This window comes from Taeniopygia guttata, chromosome W (assembly GCF_048771995.1).
Source record: "Taeniopygia guttata chromosome W, bTaeGut7.mat, whole genome shotgun sequence".
NCBI lineage: Eukaryota > Metazoa > Chordata > Aves > Passeriformes > Estrildidae > Taeniopygia > Taeniopygia guttata.
Window position 1 is genome coordinate 8715185 of NC_133064.1, and position 21859 is coordinate 8737043.

A 21859-nucleotide genomic window follows, 5' to 3' on the forward strand; every position below is an offset into this window, starting at 1 on the left:
ATCCCTGGATGTGTTTAAAAAAAGACTGAATGTGGCACTCGGTGCCATGGTTTAGTTGAGGTGTAAGGGCATGGGTTGGACTCAATGATCTTGAAGGTCTCTTCCAACCTAGTGATTGTGAGATTCTGTGATTTCCTGCTGTGAGGTAGGACCAGGAGAAAGGCAAAGCTGGCTCAAAACTTTAAAAGGGTATAAAGAAAAGTTTATTTACAGTAACTAAAAGAAAGAGTAATAAGAATTAGAAGAAAACCTTCAGGACACTTCTTCCCCCACAACCTTTTCTTTCCCAATGACAATGTAAAGAAACAAAACCTAAATTTCAGTCAGTTTACCACCTCTAGAATAGTCTTTCTTCAGTTCACTTAGGGAGAGAAGTCCCTCTTGTTAATGTTATGGAGACTTCTTCACAAGAAAACAGTTCTCTCATGGCTTCCTCCAGGAATAACAGCTGCTTGGGTAAATCTGCAATTGTGAAATCCCTCCCATTTTCCACAAGTTCTTCCCACAGCTGTGTTTATGGGTCATGCTGACTTATGGGGTACTATTTTAAAGATGAGCTGTTCAAAGGCACAGGTTCTCATTATCTATTTCTAAAATAATCTTCTTCCTGGGGGCACAGGATCTATCATTTTCCTCTCCTTCTCTGTTCAAACTTCTCATAGGATCACAGCTACTTTAACATCTGCTTACTTTGGCATGGAGGCCTTTGCTTGATACCTACAATTTGAACACTTTCATCTCCCTATACCTTCATACATTATAGGGAAAAAGAGTCCTTCTCCACATCTTTACAAGAGGATTTCAGCCTAAAATTAAAGGTATCTCCTCATCCCTCTCATCTGGGACTTGATTTCTTCTTCACTGACTTCGGTGTTTTCATGTGGCTCCTCTACATTGCCTGCTTATTGTTCCTTTCTCTCACTCGAGGGAGGATTGAAGCACTGAAAGGAGTTAATATCTCGCCTGGGGCCAGCAGATGGTCACCTGACTCCAGCTGGGCTTAGTTTGAGAGGGGAACTGTGGCTGGGGTGGGAGGATGGCTTCTCCTCTCCCCTACCCGGTGGTTGCAGGCAAATCTCAACATTGATAGAATCTTGGCTGAACCGGCCCGGCCCAGGGCTGCTCCTGGGGGCCGGCAGGCTCAGCTTGGCCCGGCTTAGTAGCAGCAAGATATTAGAAATCGCAGCCATGGCCCAGCCCAGCATCAGCTACACAGCCTCCCCTCCCCTGCCCGGCAGCCAATGCGGGGGCGGGGAGGGGGCACCAGTGGGTGCCCTGAGATGGGGGCCTGGCCCTACAGCAGGAGCCACCTGGCCCCTATTACCTCTTAGCCAACCAGAAAAGAAAGAAAGAGGAAAGAGGAAAGAAAGAGGAAGTTCCTTGTTTTCTTTCGTCTTACATGTGTTTTTCACAGAGGCGTGTACAGCTTTCCAGTGGCTGGAAGCTTTGCATCACTTCCATGAATGCCTTCCATGCAAAACCACCACAATGATAAAATCACTCAATGAGTCATTTTGAATACTGGGACTTTATTAAACTAGAAAGCTGAACACGCCTCTGTAAACACACATGTTAAAAATGAAAAATCCCAGGAATTTTCTCTTTCTCTTTGGGCCCAAAAGCAGGTAACAAGGCCAGCCTGGCCCCCCTGTCTTGGCTCGGCTGGGCCAGGCAGGCTCTGCTGCGGGCCGGGCCCCATTGGCTGCTGGGCAGGGGGAGGGGAGGCCGCAGGGCTGAGGCCAGGCCAGTATGGATATTCTCAGTTCAGAGAGAAAAGGAGAGGTTTCTACCAGGCTGGGCCTGGGAAAGAGTTTGAAAGGAATGTAAATAATTCACTATCTCACTCACTATATGTTCTGCCACCGTGCATCATTCACAGCGCACCAATGGTAAGAGATGTTTTTACTTTAAGACCAATGAAATTGGTCTGCACGATGTTGTCTATAAATGAGCGATGTATTTGAAATAAATCAGTTGAGATCAGTTCTCTTCTCACCTTCTGACTTGGAGTCTTCTTTATTCCTGTCCTGCCTGAACGGCAACAGACCAGGCTGCGACTCTGGGTGCTAACATGTTGCCCCTACTAAGCCCTGCCCCGCTGCCAGCCCAGGGTTTGCCAGGCCCCTGGGAGCAGCCCTGGGCTGGGCCAGCTCGGCCAAGATTCTGCCGCCATTGAGGTTTGGCCGCAACCACCAAGCAGGGGGAGGAGAAGCCATTGTCCCCGTCATACTGCTGCTGTGTTCTAGCCTGGCTTCTGAGATAGTTGCCTCCCCTCACCAGCGCAGCCACCAAAGAAATCCTCTACTGTAAACAGCTCCGCCACCGCAAAAATCACGTGACTTCTCACCAGGCCTGGGTGAGATATTAACTCTTTCAGTGCACAGATAAGACCTACATGCATCAATCCTCCCTCGGGTGAGAGAAAAGGACAGAGTGAGAACACGTAGAGGAACAACATGAAGACACCAAGGTCTATGCAGAACGAGTCAAGTCCCAGATGGGAGGGATGAGGATACGCCTTGATCTTGGGGCTGAAATACTCTTGTAAAGCCATGGAGAAGATATAATTGATACATCAGACTCTTTTTCCCTGTAAGCCATCGAAAAGTAAGGGGGATGATGCGTTCAAATTGTAGATATGAGCAAAGGCATCTATGCTAAAGCAAGCAGATGTTGAAGTAGCTGTAATCTCATGAGAAGCTTGAACAGAGACAGAGAGAAGAGTGATTAAGACCCTCCGCCCCAGGAAAAGAAGTAAACCTGTTCTCAGGGATGATCTCAGATATAGATAATGAGAATCCTTGCTCTTGAACAGCTCATCCTTAAAATAATACCCCATAAGTTGACATGGCCCATAAACACAACTGTGGGAAAAGCTCTGAAAAATGGGAGGGACTTCACATTTGCAGATTTTCTGGGCAGCTGCTATTAATGGAAATTAAAATCCACAAGAAAACTGTTTTATTGTGGAGAAGTCTCCATAAATCGAGAAGAGGGACTCCTCTCCCTAAGTGAACGGAAGAAAGACTATTCTAGAAGTGATAAACTGACTGAATTTTTTCTGTACATTTTTAATGGGAAATGTGAAAAACGCCAATCACTTGGTTTTTAAATTTTTAAAAGTTTAATAATAATAAAATTATTATAAAAATAGTAATATAATTAGAGTAATAAAATTTAGAGTTAGGACAATTACAAGACAATAGAAAGCAAAGACTTACAGACGTCCGGATGCTCTTGGACAATAAGTCACAAAAAGCATACCTTGTGAACAAAGGAATAACCTTAAAAGCAATAGCCTGTTGCATATTCATATATCTCATATATGATGCATAAATTCCTTGCAAATTAAGAACTTTTCTGGTTTTTGTCAACTTCTGCTCCTTAAGCCTGGTGGTTCTGAAACGTGGATGAAAAGTCAAAACTCTACAATTCCAATAAAGATTTGTAGGGAATGGTATGTTTATTTACAGAGCTGTGGATGCATGTGGGAACTCATTGCCTTTCAAAGGACATGCTTACCTCTGAGAACTCTTGATCCTTTTTTATTACCCTGAATAATTTCCATATGCATAGAATTTCACAATAGGTTCATGCATATTCATTCTGCTGATTTCAGGTTACACTTAGAGCTAGTTACACTTGTACTTGGTTTTTGTCAGAAAGTACAGAAAAAACTCCTGGGTCACTCTGCCCTGTCTGTTTCAAGGTCCGAGGAGTCTTTCTTATCTCTTCCTTAGCTGGGACAACTTGGCTAGTGCTGTAATTACTAGACTAAACAACATATTTCACTTATGTTAGCAAGCTCAAAGTGTTACATTTCACCAAAATCCAAATGGATTTCTACCCTGTTAAATTTTCACTCTGTCTCAGTTCCAAAAAGATGGAGAGAAGGTGGAAGAATGTTTGTCTTCTCTGATAAGGAGGCAGTAACTTTTTATGGGCCCCCTTTGCTGACATCTCTGTGTGAAGAGTTTCTTGATTATCTCATCTTCTCACTTGAGCTTGTAACAAATCCTATATCGCAGAGTTTCTATTTTAACATTATGTTGTTACCTAAAACTATATTTAACACACTACTTAAGAGAATCAATACAGCATAACTTTCTAACATTACACATATAATATTCCTTGTAACATTTGCAAAAAGCCAATCATAAAATATGCATTTTTCACAATCCCTCCTCTTATTCTTTATAAATCATTTGGCTTGAGCAATATTTCTTATCCACTTGCATTCTTTGGACTCTGTTGGTAATCAAATAAAACATGGGATTAAACAAGGAAGCAACATTAAAACAGTTGTAACACATAAAATGAAGAATCTATATTTCTTCTATCATCCCATTCTCAATACATCACCCTACTAGTTAGTTTTTTAACATTGTTTTCTCATTTTTGGACTGATATCTGGGTTTTAATTTTTTTTATATCCTTTGTCTTTTCCAGGATGACCTCCCCATTGTTATATATTTTCAACAATCTGATATATTAAACTTTCCACAAACACCCCCTTCTTTAGCCAATAAATAGTCTGAAGCCAACCTATTCTGATACACTACAGTTTTTGTGTGGCTTTGCTGACTCGATATTAATTCCAATGCCTGAGCAACTTTGTTTGCTATCTTCTCTATAACTGCTTAGAGTCCTATAAGAAAATGCAGTATATAGTTCGGGGTCAATACAGAGCTAGATTGCTGTGCTGGTTTCACCTTTTTATTTACTAATTGCTTTTTTGCCAAATCTTGGACTAAATCTCTAAGACTAAATGTAAAACAAATCCATCTCTCTCCTTCTGGACATTCAATTTCCTGTCTATTACCACTTTTTCCTAAATTCCTTGTAATCCAATATTTTTCCCCATTTTGCCTACAGGTACTTAGTTTGGATGGGTTATAACAGTGGCTGTTGACATGGGTGTGTGTAACAAAAAAAGAACTTTGGTTACTGTCCATGTAATAATTTCTGTAGCATTTGTGACACAATCTTGCTGGTATCTCGAAAGGGAAAAGACAACAAATGACAGACAGAAACAGGAATAACAGAGGTCTGGTATGGCTTATACCCCCACCTCCCCTGCCTATGGAATTGCTTCCCATAGCAGGTATATGTGATCTTCTCGGTGGCAAATACAGTGGTCAATCCAGGCTTGCCCTCTTGTTTCCCTTGTCACTCCTTTTTTACTAAATTTTTTTAGGCAAGTCATTTTCGACACTCCTTAACTGTGGTTTCCCACCTTTCCTCAGGTACCTCTCAGTCAACAGGCACTAATGATTCCCATCCACAAAACAAAGATATTACTTCAGTTGCTTTGAGTTCTATTTGTATAGGGAATAGATTCAGTACTCGATACTTCTTGCAACGAGAACATAGATTTTGTGAACTACAATACCAATTATTCTCATAATTTGAGCATTTAATTATAACCCAGCTAGGATGTCCAGTATTGGGATGAATCAAACAAAGTATACAATATAGTACTGTGGGTCTCAGAATCAGTCAAAGAGAGAAGCTGAGAGTTTCTAACCAGGCAGAAGCCTGGGAATCTGTTGGAAAAGAATATAAATAAGAATCTCCGTGTCATCCATATTGTTTATATTTAAGTTCTATCACTGTGCATCAAGCACTCTGCACCAATGGTGTGGTTGTTTTCACTTCAGGACCAATGGAGTTGGTCTGCATGAAGCGCTATAAAAAGGAGTGATGCATTTTGAATAAATCGTGAGTTTTACTCTCAGCAGCCTTCTGAGCATAATCTGTTCATTCCCGTCCTGCCTCAACAGCGTCATAGTACTAATGGGAATTTCCCTTCTTCCCTGTACAAGTCACAGGCTAAGGCCAGAATATAAGAACTCTTTGACTAAAACAGACCCAATCCTCCTGTTTGAAGTGGCAGTATTCCCCTCTCAAGGAGGTGTCAGAGGCCTCTCAGGGCTTATTCAGGCAGTGCTTAAAACGAGTCATGTAATCTTTGCCTTACTTCTCAGTTAGGTGTTATTCTTTGTACCTTCCTTGGATCATTTGGGTCTTCCCAAACTGTTACCACCCAGTCCCAGTTGAAAGTCAATTTGGTATCACCCGGTTTAGATGTGATAGTCCATTCTTCACGTTTCTTCACAAATTCTTTCATTTTGCTGTCATGAATTCACTCTCTTTTCCGTGTTTTGGATGGCTGCTTTAGTAATACCTGGAAATGTCTTCTTAATAACACAGTGTTAAAAGAAAAACAATACTGCATTAATTTTTACCATTAGTTTTCTTCAAAACTTTCTGAGTTTAACTAAAAGCTTTTTCTACAGCCGCTTCTTCTTCTTGTATCCAGCTGTGTTATTAGCTGCAGAGGCCAATTCTTCTTCCTGTGAGCTATAATTAGTTCAATAAAAAAAGACTAGGCAAGATTTAACATGAGATGTATCACGTCTCTTGCTTTTTACTTTTTGGGCAACATTTAACTGTTTTAGTCTTACAGACCCATTCTTCAGAACAAAAGCCTCCTCTTCATAACAACAAAAATCAGAAAGAAAAAAGAAATCTTGTTTAAAAAATAAACCACTTTGTGAGAGTCAGCTATCTGCCTTGATCTTATTTCTAGCAGTGGTCCCTCTCTCCCTCTTTCTCACAGCCTTGCATTTAACTCTGTCCTTCACCTCTCCCCCCCTGTTGTCACTCTACCTAGCAGGAATGAGGGAGAACTTACAGATAGCTACGGGTATGGGGACTTTGGGGGTGTATTTCGCTCTCCCTTTCGCTCTCTCTCTTTCTCTCTCTCTCTCCCTTTCTCTCTCTTTCTCTTTTTCTCTCTTCACATTTCAACATCCACATTCCAACATCAGTCCACTTTCTAACATTAGTCCAACATCCTGGAGACGTGAGTCTGCCAATCACCCCTCCCCCCTTTTTCAACTTTCTTACAAATTAAATTACTTTTGTTATGTGCAGGCATGTAATTCATGGCACCTTCCACCAAGGCTACCAGCCACTCACAGCTGACACGGTGCCAAAACTAAAGACTTGTTTTGCTATCACAATTTTCTATTCACAAGCTTGAAAGGGTTGCAGGAACAAGGTAAACAACAACTTACTTCCAAAGTGATCCTGCCTGCACCAAAAAAAAATTTTAAGGCAATGCTAGTTAGTGCAATGCAATTTGCAATGAAGCCAAGGTTTGATTTGGGAAGGGCATCTGAGGACACAGAGCATGAGTTTTAGAAATCTATCATTTGAAGAGGGAATAGACAAAATATGGATACAGTGGGGGGGGGGGGGACACACAGCAAGTAAGGAATTTGTCTCTGCAATACCCTCCCTTTGACTGCTAGGAAACACTGTCTAAAGAGGTTCCTGTGGTACAAACAATAACTGGATGGGAAGAGGCACTCTTGGATTACCTGAGCACTGCAGTGGGGAAACACCCTGCCTGCAAACTCACCAGAGGCAAGCCACTGCTGCCATGCTGCAGGGCTACCTGCATCACAGAGGGAATCATGGCCAAGCCCTCCCTGCAGGCTTGGATAAACTAAACAAGGAACCCACAACTTACAGCTTTCCAACTCACTCAAGAAATAAAACTACGGCAAGCAGAGATCCCCCCACCATCTTTTTCAGGTGTGTGTGTGTCACACACCCACAGTGATGCTGAAAGTAACAAATTAACAGCTTACATTAGAAGATACTGAAACGTTTTCTTCATCTAGCTTTGTAGGTTCCCTTTTCTCTATGTAGCCACCTCCAATTCTGGAAAAAAATGAGCCCTATTTTTCAGAAGTGTTTTTCATGCACAACTTTAATTGCTGTTCCAGGTACACTGCAAGTTGTTAGCACTTCCAGAGAAACTAACAAACAAACAAACCAAAAACTAAGGAAGCAAAACACATTTGGGTACATGAAAAAGGACTGGCTGGTGTCGCTGTCAAGGCAGGATGGGAATGAGAAGACTGATTCAGAAGGCAGTGAGAGTGAAACTCCGATTTCTTCAAAATACACCGCTATTTTATACAGAGCTTCGCAAAGGTTAAATCCATTGGTCCTAAAGTGAAAACAATTTACAACATTGGTTCAGAGTGCTTGACACACAGTGAGAGAACTTAACTATAAACAGTGTGAGAACAAGTGTTGCCTTTATAAAAGACAACGGGCGACCCGGTTCCAAAGAGGCAGCACGGCGGCCCGGCCTGTCCGGACCACTTGGGCTATCGACAAAAGACGCTGGCACCAATGTGGTGGACGGTCGAAAGCCTTTATTATCTTATCTCGTGGGTTTAAATAGTCTTGGGGGTCTTTGCTACGTCAGAGGGGGGTTGTGGGGTCTCTAGGGTTAGTCGGGAGTGGAAAACTACTGGGTTAGGTGTGGTCACATGCTTTGGGGTTAATAGACAACGCGAGGCAGGGAGAGGGGGGAAGGGTCTCTCTTTCCGTCACATCCCGTGATCTTCCGTTCGCCTGTCCCTACTACTACAAACAAGAGAGATAAAGAATTATTTACATTCTTTCCCAGCTCTTTCCCAGGCTTTTGCCTGGCTAGAAACTCTCAAATTCTTTCTTTGACTGAATCTGAGACCTACAGGCTGGAAGGAAAAATGTTTCTTATTAACCTACCAAGCAGCTGGTGTTACCTTTAGTTTAACTTTACACACTGAGAACCACTTGATTGAACAGCCTGCATCGACTCAAAATAAATTAATAGCAGGTTTTGCTATGTCACAGCTGTAAACTAGTTTTTCAATCCTAGAGTACAGTAAGTTATGTATTTCAAGATAAAATTCACAATGCAAATTGGAAGAAACTTCGTACTGCATGAGGCGTGCACACAATAAATTTACCTCCAAAAGTCAGTTTATGACTTTACCAGGATTGCAGTAGCTGCTATAGCTTGAATACGCACTGGCCAGCCTTGACTTACTAGATCAAACATCTTTGATAAATAAGCCATTGGTCTCTTTTACTCGTCTCCATTCCTGAACCAAAACCCCATGAGCTACTCCCTTTTCTACATTCACATACAGATGAAAGGGTTTTGCTAGTGAAGGTAAGCTTAAAGCTGGTATTGAGGCCAGTTTTAACTTCAGTTTTCCTAGTTTTTCATCATCTTCTTTGGTCCATTTTATATCATCTCCCTCTGTCAATTTTTCATACAAAAATTTTACTGCCTGTGTGTATCCCTCAATCCACAATCTACAATATCCCAATAATCCACTTAGTTTTCTGATTTCCCTCTTTGAAAAGGGAGGGGGAAGGGATAGAATTCCTGCAAATTGGTCTGCGTTGATCTTTAGACTACCCTTACTAATCAAGTGTCCAAGATATTTTACCTCTGATTCTGCAAATTGCAGCTTCCCTTTTGATACCCTTAATCCTTCATCCTCAAGAAAATTCAAAAGCTTCATAGTAGCCTCTCTAACTTCAGCTTCAGGTTCCTCAGAAAGTAAAAGATCATCCACATATTGGATAATTTGTATTCTAGGAGGAGTGGGGAAAGCTTGTAGTATTGTTTCTAAAGCTTGTCCAAAGAAGTTTGGAGATTCAGTAAACCCCTGTGGTAGTTTTGTCCATCTTAATTGCTGTTTTCTCCCAGTTTGTGGATCCTCCCATTCAAAGGCAAAGATATCTTGGCTCTCCTGGGCTAATGGGCAAGCCCAAAAGGCGTCTTTAAGGTATTTTTAATGACAGGAACTGTGAAACTCTCTCCTTTTGCTCCTGTTACTTTTACAGTACCCTTGCTTACACTATAACCTTTTGGAATATTTAACAGACAGGTTCTTTCTGCCCCTGTGTCTACCACAAACTCCAATTTTTCTTCTTGGGGACCCACTTTTAAAGTTATCACAGGCTCCAGATGGTACTTGTCCCCTAAAAAATAGAGCCTCTGACATCCCTATACTTACTCGGTGCCCATCTCTTTAAAAATTTTCAGATCTGTTTCCCTCTTAGAACAATCCCTTTTATAATATCATTCGCCCTTACAGTAAAAGCAGACATTCCTGGAATGTTCCTGAAACTTTGATAGTATTGGGATTTTATTCTTTCCTGTTCCCCTGTTTCTACAACTTTCATATCTAGGAGTAGTGCTTGTATGTTTTTGATTTTTTTCTTGTAATTGTTTTCTCGCATGGTGACTGCCACAATCCGTGCTTTTAGTTTGGCTTTGGCTACAGACTCTCTGAGCCTCCTTTAATAAATCATCTAATGATTTGTCATGCCAATCTTCATTTTTTTCCATTATCTGGCCAAGCACAAAGTTAATCCTTAACAAAGCTTTTCTCACATCAGTCTCAGGATCCACTCCAGAACACTGCCTCCTATTTCTCCCAAGTCTGTCCAACCACTCAGCCGGAGCCTCTTCTTTACTCTGTTGTGTCTCAAAAGCCCCTTCAGCATTTTGCCCTCGAGGTGCTTCCTCTAGAGAGAGTTTTCCTGAACAGGGCAGGAGGGGGATTTAGGGGAGGGATCCGCGCCGAGGCTTAGTCCTCCAAGGCACAGGCGGGGTCCACTGCCGGAACCGCCAAAGGGGAGGGCATTTATGGGGGGGTAGCAGCCGGGAATGTCATCAGTCTGCACGAGGTTAATGGCAGCTGGGTCGGCAGTTCCCAGCAAAGGCAAAACGGCAGTGGCGGTGCCCAGCACAGCTGGAACGGGCAAAGTCACTGGGGATGGGGCATAGTAAACAGCCGCGGGAGAAGAGCTCATGGATGGGACGGACAGGACTGACGGGAGCCCAGCAGGCACGGCTGGCAGAGCGGCCATGGAGCAGCCGGATGGGATGGGGGCGGGGGCCAGCTGGGCAGCCGCGAGCAGTGAGACAGGGGCGGGTACAGAGGCTGCAGGCGGCGAAACACGGACCGGGACAGGCGCCGGTACCGGGGCAGGAGGAGCCGAAGCGGGCAGTGAGCCGGGGCCCGGGACAAGCGGCTTGGCCGTGAGTGGTGCGGGCGCAAACGGGAATTGAAGAGGCAAAACCTGTGCAGGATCCCACTCCTTTTCTTTTCCTCTTTTCCCCTCTTGTTCCGCTCCCTTTTCTTTCCCTTTTTCTTCTTTTTTACTCGTTTTCTGTCCCATTTTTCAAAATCTTATCTATTCATTCCATGCCTTTGTTTCCCACTTTCCTCTAACAACCCGAATACCATCTTCTTTCAACTACACAAGAAGTCCTTTCTCTCACAATACCATTTAACACAATACACCTCCTCCCAAGGAAACAAAGTGAAGCTCAAAATAAACAATCTACACCACATATGCTTCCATTCATCTACATTTACTCACCTTTATTTTCCACTCACTCTCGCACACACATTTACACCCTCAGGCCTGTTCGTGCATACTTCTACATTTCCCTTTATTTTCTGCACAGAGGAAGGCAACGTAAGCAAACCTCTTAGACTTACACTGTTATAAATGAAAATTTGTCCAGCCAAATTAATATGAAAAAATAAAATATTTATTTTCCAATCAAATTCTATCTAGCCAGCCACGAGGAAAGAAATGAACAGAGCCGAGCCCGGGGTCGGCCCTGGGTGTGCAACAAGGAGTCAGCCTCAGCAGAGGTTTTCCTCCATGCCCACACACCTCCATCCTGGCACAAGACGTTTTTATAGGGAAAATTCCGCCTGAGGCCAAGATTTCAGCAATCAGTCTTTTTTTCTATTCAGAGTCCATATGTTAATAAGATTTTCTTTTTTTTGGTGTTGAGGGAGAACAATTCAGTGTCCGGAGTTTGTTGAATTCTTGATGAAATTTACGGGAATTCGGGAATGCTGTATTCATATGTATCTGCCTGAGGATTTCCATGATATCCATCTTGGGTCGTTCACGCAAACGATCAGCACCTGGGGTTTCTGTATCTCCCTAGACATGGCCCATCTCCTGTGAGCCGTACCTTCTTACTTGTAAATCAGTTTCCAAAATACACCCAGTCTCGCCTTCGAGGGTGGGGGGGAATCCTAATACAAACATGTATACTCTAACAAATATTCAATATCACATATATCATATTAGAAATGGCGCTAATTATATCTATTACACATAACATACACAAAGGGATTTCTGTTGCCAGAGAATCCTGGATCGTGTAAGCCCCCACCCTGACTCCTTCCACCTCCCCAAGGTTTGGCTATCCCTCTTCCCTAGAGATAGCCTCAGAGTCAGGGGTTCAGACCTTTGTACCTTGCCCGATCTGGACTCCCCACCCCCCCCACCCCCCCCACCTCCGGGGGAATGGGTTAGATGACTACTTTGCGTAGCCGCTGTGCTAAAAGGTCCTATGATACTGAGGCATCCTTGCTAGGGGGCAGCCTCTCTGGACTTCAGTACTGATAGGCCTCTGAGAAGGGCCCTGAATTTGGTTGCCTCTGGTGTCAATTCACCTTTTAGGCTGGCTGCATGCGACTCACACCTGGTGCAAGTCACAGCTTCCCCCTCATGCCTGGGGGAACAAGGCTAGGTTTGGGGGTTTTGCCTAAGCTCCCACCCGCAGGGGACTTGTTGGTGTGGGACCCACCCTCGAGTACACAACAAGACAAGAAGGTACCTTTTGTTTGCCTCTGGTGTGAATTCACCTTTGAGGCTGGCTGCAGTCACAACTTCCCCCTCACGCCCAGGGGAACAAGGCTAGTTTTGGTGGGTTTTGCCTCAGCTCCCACCCACCAGGGACTTGTTGGTGCGGGGACCCACCCTCGCATACTCAGCAAGAAGGTACCTTTACACTTTTAGGTGTTACTGGCCAGTGCTGGTGTTCTTGGATATCCCTCAATCTAGCTGTGTTGTCAAAGCTGAATTTTTAGGGGCCCCTCCTACACATTTTACCTATTTTTTTTTTTTTTTTTTTGCCAATTGGTTATGTCAGGAAAACCCTCTTTTTACCTTTTTTTTTTTTTTTCTCCTATTAATTATGCCTAGAAAACCCTCTTTTTACCTTTTATTCCCCCCCCCCCCCCCGCCCCAAGGGATCCCACTCCTTTCCGGAGACCCAGTCCCAGTTTCCCCGGGGGGTTCTCTCACTCCTTTTTCACTTGCTTAGTCTCTTTACTGGCCATTTTTCTCGTGAAAAAGATGGAAACGCAGCATGGGAGACTTCTCTCTTGCTTGGCAAGTCTGGGATAACCAGCCGCCTCTCAGACACATGCATTCACCCCCCCCCCCCCTTATCCACCCCATCCTAACAAATACTCACCTATCCTTTGTCCTTGGGTCTTTGTTTTTCATGTACACTTTAGTCTTAGGGGCTAATTACGGCGGTTTTAGGGAATACTTTCCCTTTTCTTTGTTTTATTGTCTCCTTTTGTCCCTGGATCGAAACCCGCGTCTGTCAGTAACACCAGGGGAACAGAACGAGGCTGCCTAAAAAGGGCAGGACGCGTCTCTTCACTCTGACTCTCCTAAGGCACCGGCAGAAAGGTGTTAGAAACCATCCTCTGCTACCATATTTGTGAAAAATACCAATCACTTGGTTTTTAAAATTTTAAAAGTTTAATAATAATAAAATGATTATAAATATAGTAATACAATTAGAGTAACAAAATGTAGAGTTAGGACAATTACAAGACAATAGAAAGCAAAGACTTATGGATGTCCAGATGCTCTCGGACACTAATTCACGAAAAGCATACCTTGTGAACAAAGGAATAATCTTAAAAGCAATAGCCTGTTGCATATTCATATATCTCATACATGATGCATAAATTCCTTGCAAATTAAGAACTTTTCTGGTTTTTGTCAACTTCTTAAGCCTGGTGGTTCCAAAAAGATGGAGAGAAGGTGGAAGAATGTTTGCCTTTTCTGATAAGGAGGCAGTAACTTTTTATGGGCCCCCTTCGCTGACATCTCTGTGTGAAGTTTCTTGATTATCTCATCTTCTCGCTTGAGCTTGTAACAAATCCTGTATTGCAGAGTTTCTATTTTAACATTATGCTGTAACCTAAAACTATATTTAACACACTACTTAAGAGAATTAATACAGCATAACTTTCTAACATTACACATATAATATTCCTTGTAACATTTGCAAAAAGCCAATCATAAAATATGCATTTTTCACAGGAAAGAAAAGGTTGTAGGGGGGAGGAGAAGTGTTCTAAAGGTTTTATTCTGATTCTTATTATTCTTTCTTTTAGTTACTGTTAATAAAGCTTTCTTTATACCCTTTTAATGTTTTGAACCTGCTTTGCCTTCCTCCTAATCCTATCTCACAGCAGGAAATGAGTAAGTATATTCCAGTGGGTGCACTTGCGTGTTACCAGTGCTAGACCCACCACATTTTCATGAATTGTCAGAGAGCAAGAATGAACAAAGTCAGCAAAGGCTTTCTACTTCTTCTATGATACTTTTTTTGTCTGCTACAGTTTCTTTTTTTACTGTATCACCTGTGTTTCCATTTCAAATGAGATGGAATAAGGGGTTGCTTGATTTTGCTATGACTCGTTAAAGGAGGATGTTAGAGGAGCAGTCACATTGGACTCGTGTTCTTTAGAAACTCCAGTACTTGGTATTCTTAGGGCAAAACACAGATGTGAAATCAATGTGACATGCACCTTTGTGTCAGTGCATGGCTGCTCTGCTCTTCCAATTGCTTCTTGCTACCTTGTATAGGAAATAAGATAAAGTATGATGAATGGCATTTTAAAAATGCAATACACTATGTATTTGAGAAGGAAAATCCTTATTCCTACTGAAACTTTACCGATTGTTTTGTACTTTTTGTGGGCTTTCCAGCTTTGGATATTTCACTGAAGAAGTCAGCAATGGCACCTTAACTTCAGCTTAACAGTCTGTGTTAATAATTATTTTAAAAATGATGATTTGTATTAAATTGCAAGCAATTTGATTTTAGTTGATTTACCAGCTGATTGAATACCCACAAGAAGTGGATATCAGAATACAGTTTCAGGGAACTTCCCTCCTATGTTAGGATGTTTAATTTTATATCAGCCTAGAAGGGAGACAAACAAGCCTTTGTGAAATGCACCTCAGGAAACATTCCCATCCAAGGGAGACTCAGAAAAGAGTCCAAGTGATGTGGCTTTCACATGGTATTTTATTTACTTGCCACTTAGTTTTTTGTTCATTAAGTTTTTCACTTGTACACTAGCTGTCCCATTAGAGCCTCTGGCTAGATCTAGCCCCTGACTAGATCAAATCTGAGCCATTTTACAGTGTGGCCAGGAATTGTTTTTAATCACTTTTTTCTTTTTTTAACCCCTTTTTTTTTTTTTTTTCTGCTTCTATCTGCATTTCTTAGAGCAGGGATTAAAATAACTTTTTGAAATTTTTTTCATCTGTTAATTCATTTTTTGTGTTTCCTTTCTAGGCCGAATTCACCGAGCTATGGTAACATCTCTAAATGAAGATAATGAAAGCGTAACTGTTGAATGGATTGAAAATGGAGATACTAAAGGCAAAGAGGTAAACCTAATTATTTTGGAACTTTTCTCTTTAAAAAATGTGTCATCTACATGAATTATGCTTTGGAATTTGCACTGGAAATGGAGAAAAGATAAATCCTAATTTACATAACTGTTGCCTTTTTCAACCTAGAAATGAAACTCAAGATAATTTTAATATAGGAGGTAATGTAAAAGTGTATCTTTATTTGGAGGCCTCCAGGGGCATTTATGGGGAATGTCCACAAAAGCCCATCCATACAAGGGGTGCATACAGTTTTATAGGTTTTGTAAATTACCATAATTGACAAAAAAACACCAATTAGGAGCACAAGTGGTGAGGCAATTCCCCCCTGGGTCAAGCCCCTTCTAAGTGTTGCCTCCCTCAGTACTAGCTGTACTTTGTTTATCGTAAAGAGTTGTTCTCAACCTTGGTAGCCAAGAAGAACCAAGATAGAATAGGGGCCTTGTACCCCCCAGGGCTTGGAGCACTGGAATTTGTTTTCTTTTTGCCTAGGGAAAGGGCATGGAAATTTACTGGGAAAATGAGTCATTAATACAATACGTTACAAATATATGTGTAAAGAATACAGAGAATATATAAGGAAAAAAAAGGCAAAAACCAAAATGGCATCGGACAATTCTTTGTTTACAGACTTTTCTGAATGGGAGTTTTTAGGCAAATGCTTGTTTCTGTTGTATTAAATTTTACTTCCTGAACTTTTTGTTATAGCTTTTATATAGTGCTTTTCATCTTTTGATTTTGAAACAGATTACAAAGGCTGAACTTGTTACCCTTTTTGCAAGTAGAAAAATCAAATTTTCAACAGGGACAATGACTTGCAATTCAGATAGTAAGCCAGTGGGAACTGGATTAAAAATCTTTTTCTGTTTGCATTATTGAGGGATTAAACTGCTAGTCTTTGTTTTAGGCAATAATTTTCCAGCCCTGCTTTCTTTAAGGAACTGTGTCTGTCTCAGTTATGCTTTGCTGCCCCTTCTTCCTGTAAATTTTGGACCATATTAGCCAGTTTCAGCTGAGATTTGAAGAAGCAGCTCAGAAATAATTGCATTTCACCAGTTTTGTCAAAACATGGGAAAAAAGAAAAAAAAAGGTTGTGAGAATGTCCTGGTGATCTCATCAGCTGAACTCATCCTGCTAGACACAGTATCCATAGAGTAGTGAGGTCTTTGAAAGGTCCAACCAGAGGAAGTAGCAGTCTATAGAGACCAAAGCTATTTAAGATTTTTAGGAAACGAAGTTTCAGTATATCTGAAGCCAGTTATTTTTAAGTTCCCGTCTTATCCCTCTTACATTTTTCAGCCTTTTGAACGAGGAACACTTACAAGAAAAAAAATAGCATCATAAATTTGATCTGGCTTCAACTCTGCTTATTATTTCTTGGGTGGTTGTAGTTCATCTGTTTCTTTTGCACTGTCTGGGAAATTTCAATAACTGAGATATCTTTATGTTACAAAATGTCTTTCACATTCTGCAGTAACTGACAAATTACCACAGTAATACTAGCTACTTCTGTTTTAATTTAATCACTTTACAGAATTATCAATACTTACTGGTATCGCATCCCACTCCTAAGAGGAAGGGAACACCCAAGATTCATAGATGTCCGTGGCTGAAAATGGCAAAAGCTAGAAGGGTCTGCAAAAGCTTACAAAGTTTTATTATCAAATCATACACTTGGCGTGGAAATTGGTATAAGTTTTGCCCTTATTTTCTAGTAGTAAGAGAAACAGAAGAAAAGAAGGAATATATAGAGAGAGATCAGGTAGGAGAGGAAAGGAGATCACCAGTCCTGGTTCCAGTGTTGATTCAGCTGATGGGGTGTTCAAGGTCCTGGAGGTACCACCCAGGCTTTGTGGTGGTATCTTTTTATAGATAAGTTTTCCCTGCCTTGGGATTAGGTTTCTTGCTCTCCATGTCAATGAAGTAGCATGCATAGTCTGCTCTTCTAAGCCTTTCTGGAAATGGTTTGGGAGACTAAAGCAAGGGGCCTCGTAATAATCAGGAGCTGGACAGGACAAACGTAGATCTGAACCAATGTGGTTAATTGTTATTTCTATGGTTTTCCCCCCCTCCACGCAGCCCCCCGAATGAATCCGACTAGCTCAGAGATATGGGGCTGTGAGGGGAGGAAATAGTAGGAGAGGGAAAGGTATTCAGAAGAGGCTCCTTACCCAGGGTGTTGGAACAGCTCTCTTTATTCTGTGGTGTCCATGGAGAGCGGGGCAAAAGAGGAAGAGCAGGAAGTTTCAGGGGTCTATATAGGTTTTGGACAGGGTGGGCTCTCCTGGCTCTCTGCCAACCCCATTGGGGCAGGGGGGAGGATTCAGGGCTTATCTTGATCAGAGCCACAGAGGCCCTAGGAGAGGGGGGACAAAAGGGTGTCCAGGAGCTCACCGTAACACCTCCCCCTTATTTGTTAAACAAGGTTACAGGAATTCACTGGGCTCAATTCAACCCCGAGTATGGGTTTCCCACCACCCCATGTTGGTGGCGTGGTCAGGCCTCCTCAGGTTAGCCAACTCTATGTGGTTGACCTCTGAGGTAGAAGGTATGAGGCCCTTGATAGCTTTGAAAATCAAGTGACGCAGGATCCCGAACGCTAGGGTTACAAAGAACAGAATAACAAAGACTAACAAAATTGATCTAACTACAGATGTCCACCACCCCGTGAATCCCCATCCCTTGAACATTCTCTTCAGCATTTGCTGGATGACAACTTGCATGGGGTTCATCACAGGGTTGAGTGGAAGGTAGGTTTTCTCTAAAAGGGAAGAACAAACATTTTAAGAACATGTTAAAGCTTCTGTTTCTGCCGGAAGGAATTCCTGCCTAGGAACTTTCTTCTTCTCCCATCCGGCGGCGTCTTCTCTTTGAAGCATCAGATACTTGCTTCTTGTCCCCTTCTGTTTGACCTGGATTCTTGGGGACAAAAGGTTTCACCCACTTCTGGGGAATCCACCGAGGGCCTGAGGGAGTAGCTACACACGCATAGCCACGACCCCAGGTCACAAGTTCATAGGGACCCTTGGTTTCCCAAGTTTCTGGATCCCTAATCAAGACCGATGGATGCTGAGACAATTTAAACTGCTTGCCACTGTTAAAGTGACGTACAACAGGTGGACTCATGTTTTCGAATGAACAATTCAGAAAATTGATAGTAAACATAGCTTTACAGAGCTTCTCTCGTGGAGACATCCACGGAGCTGAGCTGTTTTGTTTTTTCAATACCTGCTTGAGCGTCTGGTGTGCACGCTCGACTACAGCTTGACCTGTGGGGGAGTGGGCAATGCCAGTCTTATGTTCCACTCCCCACTGCTGGAGAAATTCCAGTAACTCCTTGGATACATACGCTGGGCCATTATCTGTTTTGATCGTTTTTGGCACCCCCAATACTGAAAATGCTTGTACTAGGTGTTGTTTGACATGTGCAGCCTTTTGTCCTATATGGGCAGAGGCATACACTGCACCTGAGAATGTGTCCACGCTTACATGAACGCATTCAAGGCGACCAAAACTCTGAATGTGTGTGATGTCTGTCTGCCATACCTCACAGCTGCTAAGGCCTCTGGGGTTTACCCCCATGCCTAAGGATGGCACATCCTGGAGCTGGCAGTTGGGACAGTTGGTCACAATGGCTCGGGCCTGACTCCGTGTTAGCTGGAACTGCCGAATCAAACCTGGTACGTTCTGGTGGTAATGTTCGTGACTCAGCTTTGCCTGTTGGAAAACATCAGGGAGACTTGCCTTTTCAACTGGTGCAGCGAAGGAGTCTGCTTTTCGGTTCCCCTCTGCAATCTCACCTGGCAAATCAGTGTGTGACCTCACATGCATCACAAAGAATGGATGTTCTCGGTGCGAGATTAAATAAATTAGCCTTGAGAGTAACCTGAAGAGATGTTCATTTTCTATTTCTCTGAGCACAGCCTGCTCCGCCCTGGACACTATACCTGCCACATAGGCAGAGTCTGTCACCAAGTTGAACGGCTCGGAAAACCTCTCAAAAGCTCTCACCACTGCAGCCAGTTCAGCCACCTGGGGGGATCCCTCCACAAGCTCAGTATCAGCTTCCCAATGCCGAGTCTGTGGATTTCTCCAAGTCATCACCGACTTGTGGGAAGCCCCAGAGGCATCAGTGAACACTGTGAGAGCCCTGAGCGCCCTCCGGCTCCTTTTCTCTTGAGGAATCAGGTGGAATTCCTCATTGAACAACTTGTGAGACAGGGCATGGACTGATATTTGTCCCCTATAGCTGTCCAGAGATAGCTGGAGACTGGCACTGCTCTGGAGCAAATGCTCAAACATCCCTTTGGTCAGCCTCTCAGGAGAGTTCCTTCCCTCCTCAGAAAGCCTGACTGGAAGGTGAATACATGCAAAGTCACACCCTGCTAATTCACACAACCTCACCCTGGCCTTCTGAATCAGCTTTGCTATCAGCTCTTGTGGCCTAGTGATGGTTTTGGATCTTTGGAGCAATAGGAAAACCCATTCTATGATTAAGAGTGGGTCCTTCTGCCCCTTGATCCATTGGAAAATCATCCCATGCAGGTGTGGGAGCTTTCCTAGAACAATGAACTGGAAAGGCAGATTTGGGTCACACCTGTGTGCCTGCCTTTCTGACAAGGCCTTCTGTACCTTTTCGATTGCTGTCTTTGCCTCTGGAGTCAGTTCCCTGGGGGAGGTCAGCTCCCTCTCCCCCTTCAATAAATTGAAAAGAGGTTCCAGATCTTCATTTGTGAGGCCTAGCCAGGGCCTTACCCAATTTAAAGACCCACACAGCGAGTGGAGGTCTGCTAGTGTTCTGGGGTTGCAATTTATCTCCAATTTCTGTGGGACAATAGTCCTTGCAGAGATTTCCAGGCCCAGGTATCTCCAAGGTGGCACTCTTTGAACTTTGTCTTCCTGCAATTTGAATCCAGCAGAGGTTAAAACTTTAACCACTAGGTCAAGTGTATATTGGAGTATAGAGTCATTGGGAGCACACACAAGCACGTCATCCATATAGTGTAGGATGATGGCATCCTTTCTCTCTGCACGAACTGGAGACAGCAGTGCTGCTACATACTGTTGGCATATGAAAGGGCTGGATTTTAGACCTTGGGGCAAAACTTTCCAGTGGTAGCGTTTCATCAGTGCTTCTCTATTGACTGTGGGAACTGAGAATGCAAACCTCGGGGCATCTTCAGGGTGCAATGGAATTTGGAAGAAGCAGTCCTTTATATCTAACACAGCCAATTTCCAGTCCTGGGGAAGCATAGCTGGGCTCGGCATCCCCGGTTGGAGAGGTCCCATGTCCCCCACAATTTTGTTTATCTCTCTGAGATCGTGGAGCAATCTCCACTTGTCCTTCCCAGGCTTCTTTATTACAAAGACTGGGAAATTCCAAGGGCTGTCTGTTTCTTGCAGGTGTCCTTGAGCTACCTGCTCCTCCACAAGTTTTTCAAGCGCCTCGAGTTTTTCTCTACTCAAAGGCCACTGTGCTACCCACTTTGGGGTGTTATCCAACCACTTTAACTTGTGGGCATGGCGCTCCACAGTGGCTACTCCCGAAAATCCTGGGGTGTCTTAGGAATGATTAATTGGACTCCCCACTGGGACATGGTGTCTCTCCCCCACAGAGGAGCTTTATAGTCTGCCACAAACGGGCGAACGCTTGCTGATTTCCCATCAGGTCCGTCAATTTGCACTACGTTTTTAGAAATTTTTGCCAGTGTAGTTCCTCCGATACCCTGAAGTTTGCCTGCCACAGGTTGCAATTCCCAGTGTGATGGCCACATGGTTTTGGGTATCACCGTGATGTCTGCACCTGTGTCCAGAACACCTTCCACCTGAAGGTGCTCTGACCCATGTGCTAGGTTGCATGCCATGGAGGGTTTATCTTCTCCTATTACTTCCGCCCAGTAGACTTCTGGAGATTTTCCTTCTACTGTGATTTCTACTGGGATGGGAATGGCTTGTGCCAGAATTTGCCCCTTTTCTAGATAGAATGGAGGGTGCAAGCAACGTGCCAACAGCATAAGGCTGGATATTTTTCCCTTAGTAGTACTGGGAACTATTTCAATCTCAGGAGGTGTGTATGCTGTGTCCCCAATAACAAAATACTCACTGTCCAGTTCCATATCGTACGCCTGCAGGTCCTGAGGGTTTTTTGATAGGTCCACCACAATGACTTTCCAATCAGTGTTTCTGAAATGAAATCCTTTGGCAGTCACTAGACGTGGCCGGCCTATTGGCTGCCAAACCTTGTTAGTAATACATTTCACATTCTTATTTTTCTCTCTCCCCCCATCATAGTATCCACCCTCCCCCTTATTTGTTAAGAGAGAGGCATTGTCACATTTGTGTCCCACTATATTTATATCTTCGCGCGTAGCAGTGGGCACGCGCTGTGCATCTAGTTTTTTTTTTTGTTGATCTGTCTCTGGTTCTGGTTCTGAGGACAGTTCCTGGCAAAGTGTCCTGGTTTCTT

The 21859-nt window shown here is 43.2% G+C and overlaps 1 protein-coding gene across 8 annotated transcripts in view; it reads left to right on the forward strand.

Moving 5' to 3' along the window:
• The window catches only part of LOC116806870 (kinesin-like protein KIF2A), a 132929-nt gene that overhangs the window by 34675 nt on the left and 76395 nt on the right, over positions 1–21859 (forward strand). For all 8 annotated transcript variants that reach the window (XM_032744654.3, XM_032744652.3, XM_032744659.3 and 5 more), the window contains exon 2: positions 15296–15390. In XM_032744654.3, coding sequence (XP_032600545.1) covers positions 15296–15390 — 95 coding nt within the window. The remainder of the gene's footprint in view (positions 1–15295; positions 15391–21859) is intronic.